The sequence below is a fragment of the Clarias gariepinus genome, chromosome 22 (assembly GCF_024256425.1).
Source record: "Clarias gariepinus isolate MV-2021 ecotype Netherlands chromosome 22, CGAR_prim_01v2, whole genome shotgun sequence".
Classification (NCBI taxonomy): domain Eukaryota; kingdom Metazoa; phylum Chordata; class Actinopteri; order Siluriformes; family Clariidae; genus Clarias; species Clarias gariepinus.
The window spans coordinates 12,059,304-12,072,086 of record NC_071121.1 but is presented as its reverse complement, the minus strand read 5'-3'; the positions used below and the strand labels follow the sequence as shown (position 1 = coordinate 12,072,086).

Below are 12,783 nucleotides of genomic sequence, written 5' to 3'. Positions count from 1 at the left end.
CCTCATTTGGTATTGTAATAAAACTAGTGCCAACCCACCATGCCATAGTCCTGGGTATGAACTCCTGGGACTGGGGTGCACTCAGAGGCATGACCATAGCAGAAGCAGCTTCCACGCACCACCAGCTCATACACTGAGTAATAATACTTCTGCAGTACATCAGGCCGACGATCCAACAGGTTATCACCCAGAGTGTGGATTTTGGTGAAGTTAATCCTCAGGTTAGTGATTCTTAGCAGGTCTTCACATGAAAAACAATCAAAGCTATTATTATTATTATACATTCAACACTACCTAAGTGAGTAACTGTATATTAATTTTTATACCTATCAACTTGCTCACCTTGAACATTAGCACTATAAGGATTACTGACAGGGATTGCAGGATCAAGCACTTTGAAAATGACCTAAAATGAACCATATAGAGATTTTTTTTATATATATATATATGTTATATAAGATTTAGAATTTTGGGGTTCTGGAAAATCAAGGTACAGATAAAACTGTCCAATTTATTTCAATGCATTCTGACCTCTCCCTCCGTTGATGGCTCAATGTCAGAATACCGCTCCTCACAGATCACATCATCGATGAATCTCAGAGGCAGGGTGGAGACTCCAGGAAAGGTCCTGGTGCAGTTGTAGGCAAAATAGCGGTACGGCCTCCATGAGCGTCCGAAATCCACCGAGCGCTCGATCAACATGCCTGCTGGCCTAAATGTCTGGACCATACAATACAAGTTGCTGTAAAAAAGTGGTTACTATAGAAACAGTAATGCATTAGAAGAAACACATTAATATAAACTTTGCACAGCACTGTTAGAGACAACACAGAAAATGAATCAACACATTCTTACCAATCAGATTTGAGAATTCAACAGCACTCTGGTATCATGGAAGTTATTATCAAGGAGGTTACTGTATGGTATACTGTATGTTGATGTATACGACTACGCACCTTAAACTTCATGATGAGGTGAGTGAAGTGGAACTCTGTCTCCAGATTCAGTCTGATGCTAACACTCTCCTCTCCTACGACAAGCAAAGCAAAGACATTGTTTATGTGAAAACGTGGTTTAATATAAATCAGTGCTTCCTTATTGGTGCGTTTAGATAAAGGCTGGTTTGCATTCATCCTCCATAGAAGCCTTTCTCCAGGATACCTGAAGAAAACATACCAGGCATGCAAACTCCATGCATACAGACCCGTGATGGACTCGAACCCTTAACCCTGGAGGGTCATAGTTCTAAAACACTACTCCACTATTGCTGCTAATGAGCAACGTACTTTGTTGTTTTTGAATCAATTCGGGGCATATTCAATTTATTTAGCTATGTTTAAATTGGTTCTTGGAATAAAAGGCTAGAAACCTCAATATAGTGACTATTACTTTAAGACATGTTTAAGTGACTTCAGTCTCAGAACTGAATCTTCTCTGCCTTCATTTCTCTGGTGTCATTTCCCCAATGCTCCACAAGGTCAAGGTGGCAACCCTTTTGCCTTTTATCAAATGGCACACATTTTCAGACACTGACATTAGAGTATTTAACAGATATGATAAAAGAAAAAAATAAAACAAGCTTGAGATTGTACCAGTCCCTCTTGGGTAATCCTTAATGTTTCTAAGAAGACTAGAAGAAACCCAAAAGAAAGCTAAACATTTAACCATCTAAAGAACCATTGTTATCCCCTGTCGTGCAATAAATTAATAGGTTAGCACAAAAAATAAATTATATCATAATTTAGTTTGTATGTACACACTGTCTTCGTACTAACCATTAATAGACTGCCACCATGTAAGGGCTCCTGTACTATCTCTCAGGTAGATGACGTTCTCCACGCGATGGCTGCTTCTGTGGCGGTAGGAATCATAGGGTCTTCGGGAATCACATGTGAAGCACTTATCTGACTGCTGCGGTGAAAATAAATTTAAAGATATTAACAACTATGAAAACAACTTATTATTAAAAGTTAACATTGCTTAGACATTAGTTAAACCCTACTGGTAGTAAAGCAAGAGTTACCAGAGGACTTAAGCAACGCAGGCCAGAGTCTGACAAAAATATCTTAATAGGATGGGAGTGCAGATACTAGGTCCAGTTTGGAATCAGAATCCATGTCCTGAGCCAAGCAGAGAGCTTAAATGGAATAGAGCCAGATCACTTTGTCTGAACTGGGTTGTTGTCCCGGGAAACGAAATCTCCAACAGTGACCTGGCTATGAAAAGCTTCACGGGTTAGAGCTACTGAAACAATGTGACTAATCCTCACCCTGGTCTTTTGTTTTCAAGTGCTTTTCAGCGCTACACAGATACTATGGTGCTTTATACATACCTTCTGCTCTGCTTTTTGCTGCTGTTTACAGCATGACTGCACTAATGTTAGGGCAGCACAATAATAGCCCTTTCTGTTCCTAAAACACGGCTTTTTATCAAACTAATAAACCAAACAGATGGAAATCTCCATTGTTGAAAGCATGTGCCTACAGGCCCACACAGACACAGACAAAAATGGAAAGAACCATTCATATACAGTAAGATGTCATCCCTAGTCGGATAGAAACTACCAGCAATTCCATGATTTAGAATGTGCTTTTTGTATTGCAAATGTACAGATGTGACTAATGTTCAAACCTCCATTAAAGCTTTTTAATATGTTTCTGCAAACTTCAAATGACTCCCCAGGTTAGTTCTTTATTTCATACATGCCATAAATGAAATAATTAAGGAAAAAAGTATATATTGTGGGATACCACACACTAGACATTCAAAAAAGAACATAAAATGCACCATTAAATGAAATATTCTTAGCTTGTAAATGACAAAGGAGGACAGTTACTGAAGCCTGAAACATAAGTGAGATGACAGATGTGTGACAGGCCACACCTGGAACAGTGAAAAGTGGTGCTACCATGTGTCTGTTTGTCTGGTGATATATAAAACGTTCAGGCATACGGTATATACGGTACACAGACAAAGACACACAAATACAAACAGACACATACACATATAGACACACACACCAACCTACATGTCATAGCTATAACGTTACAGAAAAATAATCACCACCTTTTTATTTGAGGATTCAACGGTGCTGTGCTTTTACTAAAGTACATGATTAGACCATGTATTTTAAGAATAAAGATATATGCTCAGTGTCCAAACCTATGGATTCAGGGGTGCTTCAGTTGGTCAGGTCTAGACTCAGCAATGTTATGTGGCAATAAAAGCTGACGACCTAAATGTACTAAAAGACCAGGTTATCACTTCAGTAGATTTTTTTCTTCTCTGATGACATGGGTATATTCCAGGGTGCCACAGGCAAAATTTATTAAGCACAAATTGTGAACGATTGGTTCTAGGAGCATAAGGATTAATTTTGAATCAGCCAACATAAAGTCCTGACCTTAACCCTTTTAATACTGTAGTCTTTGGGATGTGCTGGAGAAGGCTTTACAAAGAGGATTTACTCTACTGTCATTAACATTTTATCTTGGCTAAAACTGTGACATTTTGTTTAAACAACTCCATGGCAGTCAACTTGTACAGCCAAAACTGAAGCTAGGCAGGCCAGCAAAATATTTGAGACCCGTTGTTATTTTGTCCAGGCAAAGCAATTGAGAGTAACTTTTTTTTTTTCTAAGATTGGGAAATAAAGTGTGATTCTAAGTATACTGTGTAAAGTTAGCTGAAATAAAAATTTCCAGTAAGCACATCAAAAGCTGACATCACATACTAGGCAAGACCATGCATGATGGAGTGTAAAAGAGAAGGAAGAAGATGAAAGGGGGCACAAAGAATGAGGTCAGTACACATTGTACAGAGAACATGAGAGTGTATTTAGTACAATAAAGAAAAAAAAAGCGAGACGGAAAAAAGATAGATAGATCAAACAGACAATAAACTGTTTTATGAGCTCATTAAGGTACGTGCATGTGTGTAAATATGTTTAATGAACTGGATGTAGGCTTACCTGCAGGTGGCTAACAATGCAGTATTGCTCAGGTGCTTCTAAGCCACAGGTGGAAGTGCTGGTCAAGTTAGCAGCTCGTCCAATGAGCAGGTTCCCTGTAGCTGGATAACAGCTTCCATCTGTGCAGCCATGTGGGCCTGTTGGCAGATCCTGTGCCAAAGTATGCAGAGCTACAAGGAGAGGAAAAATGAACAGATTAAATATATCAGGCAACGCAAAATGCTTTGCTACAATGTGATCTTCAAACTGTTTCTATGTAGTATAACTATGCTCGTATGTCTATTAAGTATTAAAATGGTATTTATAAAGAAATGTAATGTACGCTTGCAAAAACAGTAAAAAAACAAAACAAAACATAGGCATATGTTCTATTGATTACAAGATAGCAAGTTCAAATCACTACCATGCCAGAACTATCCAGGAGCCAAGGGAACAAACCTGGTTACACTCTATAACCCCCTTAATAAGAAAGTATTAACAGAGAGCAGTTAACTATCACCTCTTAGGGACTTCATTAAAGTACTTGAAGCCTGGTGGAGAGGGGAAGGTTGTATGGTGTATGGTGTATGGAGTTATCATTGGAATGTCACTGTGTGTCCAAAGAGTTCTCACAACAACCTCTCAGATATAGAAACAACTCAGTTTGATCTTATTGGACGTGGTGAGCATGTGATCATGTGTGTGGAAGGACATCAGTGACAACATGTTAGACGCACTGAAATCCTGACAGGCACATTGCTAGGCAATGGTATAAAATTGATGATGCACACTTTTTTTAAACTTGTATTTTATTATAAAGATTCATTAGCTGAACTGTAGAATGTAAATTAGACAGTCCATATTTCCCATTTCTTTTCCTTTTCCTTAAAAGCATGGGTATTAAATAGTGAGCAAGATCAATGATTAATACTTTAGCAATGTAGGAAAGGTGAGCTGCTTCGGGGAGATGACGCAATACAGTACACACTACATATTCCCTGCTACTGTGTTACTGGTACCACCCTGGTGACGTTATCACATTCTTTAACAAAAACGACTTTATAATAACAGGCAGTGCTTCACAAGTCTAACAGTGCTATGGTAAGACATGGTTTAACATGTACGAAGTGTTCAAATTATCAAAAACTTTTCATTTTATTTTTCTATTCTGGCCTAATGTGTGCTCTAAAGGTGTGACTTATAAAGTAATTGCCAGCAAAAAGAGTTTTTAAATTTAATTTAGTACATAGTCAAGTCCAATGTGCTTTAAAGTCACTAATGATTAAGACTGTTGTCACAATTTAGTATTTTAGTGACTTATTTGGTCTTTTTTAAACAATAGAATTCATGTAACTGGATCCATACAAGTTTTAGATGAACGCCATGAGTGCCAAACATTCTATAGCTTAAAACAAAGACATGCAGTGGAACATACAGTACACTCTCACAAACACAATTATTCTAAGGCATGGTAAATGATTTAACAAAAAGTATTTTTGTTACAAATATAACTGGATAGCTGAGACCTGGCCTTTTCTCAGTTATCAATTTTGCCTGGAAGACATTCCACAGATTCCACTGGATGACAATAGGGCACAATGGGAAACTACAATGCAGGTTCTAAGGTGTAGCGAACAAAAAGAGCTTAGGGCTAAGTCTCAGTGCTCCATGTTCAATAAACCCATAATGCTCAAATAAAAATCTCTGACCTTTGGAATGCAGTAATGCACACATCAGACTCTCCCTGTGCAAACAATCACGGAAGCAACAGGGCAGAAAACAGCCTGGTTTGTATGAATACCTGAGAGTCACTGGGGCAAAAGATGCAGGTATAAGGGTGTTACACTGGATTTAAGTTCCCCCTCGTTTTCCTTCCTCAACTCATCTGTGTTTAAAACAATTTGACCTTGTCTAAGTCACTGATACTACCCAATGGGTTATTAAATATACGAGGTAAAGTTCAATGAAGGTGGCAGCGTTACACTTACACTTTTTATCTAATCTTCCTGTAAGTAGAAGATTCCTCAGGTGGAACTTCATGACGCAGTAAGTAAGTATAAAATCCAAGAGGAGAAAATGCCTCCATGGTAAAAAAGAACGAAAAAAAAACATGGGCTTGTGAAAAGGTGTTTTACAGTTATTTGGTATGATTTAGTTTGGATAATTACAGGTTTGTGGTCGAAAGGGTTTTTTAGGCTTCGCAGGCCACACACACCAGAGAACACCATGCTGATTCGGGTTGACAGCGATGCATGCTTCACAACAACCTTCCTCTGACAAAGGAAGGGGTTTAACAATTCCACAACACAGTTTATCATGTTCAGACTGGCAGGGCAGAGAATGTGATTGTGCACCCACGTGTGTCCAAGTGTGCTTTTTTTTTTTTTTTTTTGCAGAGGATGTAATCAAAAGCATGCTATGTTATCTTATAGCCTGTTATTGTGCCTCGACAAATTCCTTACCTCTAGACTGTAAAATCAACAGAAACAAACAAAAAAAACACACAGAACATGTATATATATAACGCATAGGTAACATACAAGCATTATATTGAAATGTTTGGTCGAGGTAAGTTTGGCTTACTTGTTACCATCGACTGGCTCTATTTGCACATGTTTTCCTTGCAATTGTCATTGATTCTAGAAACTAGCAATATTCAGCTAAGTACTGTAGCAAGCAAATTTTAGGCTAATGGTAAATATCAATTACTTACATAAAGTTTTACTTCTGATGAATTTATTACCAAGCTATAAAGCCTTAGCCATGCATCTAGACAAAAAGGCATGGTTGCATTATCTTTTGTTCATTTTAGATAATACAGGTTTTTTTTTCGCAATACCTAATTTTCAAATTTAATTCCATCATTAAAAGACATGTCTTTTAATACTCAAGCATATTTAAAAGTATATTTAAAACCATTTTTTACTTTTACTTGAGTAGAGTTTTGGTTAGATACAAATGCTTTGTTGTGACATCTTATCAATACATGCAATAATAATTTCTTCCACTAACTGTAATTGTTTCCACCTCTGTTGCTCTCACAGAGATATGCCCTAGAGCAATTACATGACTAATGTTTTATTATTAGCTGACAGCATGACTGAAATGCAATCCTAAAGAACCTACAATTCAAAAGTAGAAAGAAGTAAATTATTTATTTTAATGGTAATTAGTTTTATTACTTAGTTACATTAAATTATGCCATTGCATAATCATGGAAGACATGGGACAGAGCTGATAAATAACTTTAGCATGGTACTCGGTTTATCTTGAATTGTATTATATTTCACCATGTGACAATAACAACATCATAAATCTCTATACTCATATCTGTATGCGTACACACAGCTACACTGTCTGGACCAGGAGCACCTGTCTGATTGCAGGCCAAAGAAGCACAGACAACAAATTATCTCATTACAGTAACAGCAGAAAAAGAAGCCTGGCAGCTGGACAAAGCAGCACTATGACTGGTATGCAGGGAAAAAGGGGGACAATAATATTAATTACAAACATTCCAGGTGTCGGAATATCAATAACTGCTTCCAAACAGCGCTTTTTTATTTGTAAAATGCAATACTGAACATGCAGAGGGCTAGTCCTTACATGCACTGGGCTGTGCTACAGGAAGTCAAGAGAGGCCCTGACCATCCGGTTAAAACGAGTGGACAATAGACTATAAAGTCCTCATAGAATTAAAGCCAAAGCTGCTCTGTTAATTCCCACTTTTATTATTCATATAATTTTCACAAGCGCTAAATGTTTGATGGCCATTTCTCTTAGCCTGCATTGTGTATCCTAGGCTGTGCTGGGGAAAATTTAAGTTTGAAAAGTTTTGTAATGATGTTGTGCGACTATTATTGTATAGCCACACTGACTCAAAAATAATTGCATACAGTATATAACTAAAATGTTGCCATTCCTCTACAATCCTAGAGGTGGTGCGTTTTTAACTGTTCAGATAAATCAATCAATCAATAAATAAATAAATAAATAAATAAGTTATTGCCATAAGTATTTGCTCGTCTGCTTTACATGCATATGAACTTATGTTACATCCAATTCTTAATCCTTAGGGTTTAATATGATGTTGGCCCATCCTTTGTAGCTATAACAACTTCCAAAAAGGCAGGAAGTCTTTCCACAAGTGTTTTTATGGGAATTCTTTCAGAAGCGCATTTGTGAGATCAGACACTGATATTGGACGAGAAGGCCTGGCTTGCAGTCTCCGTTCTAATTCATCCCAAAGGTGTTCTGTGGGGTAGAGGTCAGGACTCTGTTCCGGCCAGTCAAGTTTTTCCACACCTAACTTGCTCACTAATGTCTTTATGAACCTTGCTTAAATTTGTATTGAGATTCCCTAGATTCACCTGTGCAGTAAGGGCATCAGTTGGAGTGCAGTCATGTTGGAACAGGAAGGGGCCACCCCCAAACTGTTCTCACAAAGTTGGGATCATGAAATTGTCCAAAATATCTTGCTGTATGCTGAAGCATTAAGAGTTCCTTTCACTGGGACTAAGGGGCCGAACCCAACTCCTAAAAACAACCCGACATCATAACCCCCGCTTCACCAAACTTTAGACTTGGCACAATGCAGTCTGACAAGCGCCGTTCTCCTGGCAACCGCTGAACTTAGATTCACCCATCGGATTGCCAGACAGAGAAGCATAATTCGTCACTCTAGAATACATGTCTCCGCTGCTTTAGAGGTCGGTGGTAAAGTGCTTTACACCAGCACATCTGAATCAAATGGTTATAGAAGCAGTCTGCATGCCTAGGCTCTGGATGCAATTAAATAATTGATTTCAATCAATATTGAGAATTTCTATTAGCGGTGTGGCCAAATTGAGTGACCGCTGTATTCCCGGTGTCAACCAGCTAGCTGTTGGCTATGCATTACTTTAGCTAACTGGAATCACAGTAGTTTAACTTACCACATGAAATGTAGAAGTTGCTATGGGTCAACGTGTATTGTATGGATGATGGATAACAATCATAGAAATTAACATAAACCACCGTAATACTTTAGCTAAGCTAAAGGTCATCTTGCTAGCTTGTGGGCGGTAACTGAGTAAGGTAGGTGTGTTCCAAACGACAGCCAGGTCGACAAGCAAACAACGAGCAAAGTTTGTTCTGCTCATTTGCCCATTTATGGATTAACTGGGGTTTAGGCAGAGTCAGCTCCTGGAAAGACAGCGATAAAAAGAGCGCCACATTTGAGCTTCAAATGCTTACAGACAGCTACAGACACACACACACACTCTCTCTCTCTGCCAAATGACTTTCCTTAAACAAACATTAATAGTTTCGGCATGGTCTCCCTGGTTCACGCTTGCACAGGTAAAAGGAAGTAGACGAACATGAGTGCTCGATAATAAACTGCTGTCAATTCCATGCCAAGCCTCTGGATGAGGACAGTCATGAGACCCTGTAATCAATCTCCATTAGCATTACCAGCTAATTCCTAAGAAAACAATGAATAGCTTCAGAAATGAGAAAGAAAAACATTCACATCAAGGGATGTGTTCACATGTTGGTTTTTCTAACCAACCCATCTTTCATCTCTCATCTGTCATAAAGATTAAAAAACAAAGATCTATGTTTCTGGTTTTATTTCTGACTGCGTAAATGATCCTACTGTAGGTATTTATTATGAAGCATCCTGGAAAGATTAATAACGGAGACTCTTGTTATCACTGTGTAGACAGTGCGGATTAGATGTAATGACACAGATTTGACATGAGATATAAATAGAACAGAAAAAAGTTCAAATTTTATATTATATGGTTCAGGTTCTATATAGAAGAAATAATCAGCTGATAAATGCAATAACAAAACAGGTGGATTTCAAAGACAGGTAGTAATTATCATACAGAAGATCACTGATGGTAACTAATACCTTACCGATGGTTGCTAAGTAGCTCACCAGCTTTAATGGAGAGACGTTTTCCAAATGTATTATTAAAAACCTCACATACAACAATGGATTACCTTGCCTTTGTGTAGGCAGATGATATTCCATGTTAAATTTGTAAAACAAACAAAATCTGTTAAGACCAATGAGGTGTTTGTTCCAGTGTACTTTTCATTTCTGTGATGCTTACTGTTGTGACACTACAGTATATGACTTATCTTTATACCTCCTCAATGTGTTGCTCATTTTGGCCTAATAATGTGAAATAGATAAAGCGTGTAATATTAATCACCTGTTTCTTCTTCATTTAAATTTCTTTATACTTAAATGATTCATAGGTCACTGTGTGGCTTAACAAACAAAATAAAATTCTTCTGAAACAGGCACTGGACTAAAAATGTGAGAAAAAAAGTCATGAAGTTCTTTAGGAAGCCTGGGGAACTTCAAGAATATCCAGAGCTCACCCGCTGGATAGCCAGTCCAAGGGAATTTAGATTTATGTGATTTATGCAATTTGATGTATCTAATCTGACTACTGACATTTATTTCGACAATAGAAGAAAACTGGAAAAAAGAAGGAAAACTTCACAAACAAGCAGAGCACAAATGAAACTTTGCACAGATAGACCTATGGCTCAAAACTACCACATAGAGCTATCAAGTTTCCATCAACTGAACATTGAGTCCAATTTGATATTATTCGTAGGCCTTCTTATTATTGAGTTATGTAATATAAATATAGGAAATATAATATATATATATTTTTTTTTTGTTTGAATATAAACCATTAAATTCACATGCCCATTCAAACAGACCAATAGCTATAAAAACTCAATAATTAGTATGACTTTAATAGCAGATTAAGATTTTTGCGGGTAATCAAAATAAAAGTTTTGGCCTCTGTCATTCTTTTTATATCAATCATTAAATCATTGATACTCAATCTTCTATGAACCATACTTACATTTTTGCTTAACATTTACATTCACACTTTATTATGTTCTTGCTCCTTATTGTAGCATGACCTTTGTTTTCAACAAAGGTCACAGCGTTGCTTAAAAATCTGTAAAAACACACATTTCTAATAAAAGTGGTAACTATCTGCATTGCTCTAAGATGTTTCTGTTCTTGCTTTGTTTGAAAAAGAAGAGATTACTTTGGCGCTGCTGTGAAAGCAACGTATGTGGACATACTGTAAATAGGGACAGCAGACTATGGTGGCTCATCAGAAAAAGTGCATAAACAAAACAAAAACGCTACAATGAATATAAAAGGCCAAAACATCAAGTCAAAAACACAGCAGTAAAATAGGAAATACAGCAACTGGAAATGGAAATGTAAGGAATTGTGTATGTATGACTATCAAAAGGATAAAGCACTGCACTGATTTCAGTCTTATATTCTTTTAGAATCAGGTTAAAGATATATGAGCTTATAATGGATTAAAGATTCTTTATGAGCTCATACTCATTCCTCTTACTGTAAACAGTGCTTTCTGTCATCTCCTGGAGTCACACATTCTGTAGCCAATCAGCAATGAGCTTGTGATAAACAATAAAAATCTCCTCTTTATAGTTTGAGTTAGTGCTTCCGAATATGCTTTAGCGATCTTCGTATACTCTTTGCTATCTCTTGCGGTGTTTACAGGCCACTGTATGACACTGATCTACTGTATCTTAGACACAACATAAGAAAAGAGATCTTTTAAAAAGATATACAGTATGTAAGAAAAAATTTATCATTTATAAATCAAGTGCTTGTTAGGTTTGTTTGTGTTGGAAGCATCAAAGACTTGACCAAAAGGTATGAAATCATAAAACTAGTGAGTGCTTGTCCTAACATTCAAAATAATCTGAGAAAAAAAAACCCTGATAAGTACAAAAGATACCTATGTATAGTGTTATAAGAAAGTTTACTGGTTGACACCACAAAAGTCTATTCACTATGAGAGAATATGTTCACAATGGCCAGCGAATGTGGACCATTTCACTTCCGTAACATACACACCTTTCATCACCGAGCAAAGAGAGAGAGAGAAAAGCAAGTAAGAGAGTCAGGGAGGCGTCACAACACTCCTGATTGCTTTTCATATGAGAACATGCAGCCTTTGTGACGACAGCCGAGCAAATTTAGGCGGCGACATTACAGAGAGCAGAAAGGTGAGAGGCAGGTTGTGTTTGCCTCTGTGAACTGCCCGGGCTGTTCTGTGTTTGAAAAAGCCTCTCACACGAAAGACAGTCAAGGTGATCTGGGGGGAAGCGGATAGGTCTCAGCGTGCATGAACCTTTTCTTTTTCATAAGCGGCTTATGTTCCTCTCAGTTCACAGGAGAGTCGCATTCATTAAATCGTTGAAGCATTGTCGTTTGTAATCAGTCCTCTTAAGCTGTGGTTAAACTTCTGGTAGTGAAGCGATCGTCATATTACATGTTGTACACGAATCCACAACTCACCCAGAGCGAGGAGACCCAGACATCTGGCCATGACGGCTGACATGGTAACGAAGCAGTCACCAATCCAGAGGCCTGAAATGAGATAAAAGAATGTTGTAAAAAAAAAAAAAAAAAAAAAAAGCTGTATTGGCTTAATATGGACTATACACTCTATACTTAACCAGGAAACAGTGACCTCCTTTCTATAATATTTGGTGCAAAACATGTTTAGGAGGAGCTCTACCATGAGAATTCACTTGTTCAAGGGCATTTTCCAACATGCACACGGTATGGCAGGTAAGCTTTTCAATTTGGCACACAACGCAATTGCTATATGAGTGATAAACTATGCTTAAAAAAATGCTCGTTTGCTTTAAAGTTTTTAAAATGGCCCAAGACTGATGGAACCAGGAGCAGTTCAGTTTAGACATATCAGTTTCTTTAGTGTTAAACAGGATAACACCACTGGCTTTGCATTAACACTAAAAGA

General features: G+C 37.5%; 1 protein-coding gene across 1 annotated transcript in view; it reads right to left on the bottom strand.

Moving 5' to 3' along the window:
- lamb2l (laminin, beta 2-like) overlaps window positions 1–12,783 on the bottom strand; it is a 41,070-nt gene that overhangs the window by 19,117 nt on the left and 9,170 nt on the right. The window contains exons 2-8 of the mRNA XM_053482704.1: window positions 12,315–12,386; window positions 3,971–4,140; window positions 1,776–1,911; window positions 957–1,030; window positions 532–720; window positions 343–406; window positions 39–241 (exon numbers count right to left, since the gene is read on the bottom strand). Of these exons, the coding sequence (XP_053338679.1) occupies window positions 39–241; window positions 343–406; window positions 532–720; window positions 957–1,030; window positions 1,776–1,911; window positions 3,971–4,140; window positions 12,315–12,357 (879 nt within the window). The 5' untranslated portion in view covers window positions 12,358–12,386. The remainder of the gene's footprint in view (window positions 1–38; window positions 242–342; window positions 407–531; window positions 721–956; window positions 1,031–1,775; window positions 1,912–3,970; window positions 4,141–12,314; window positions 12,387–12,783) is intronic.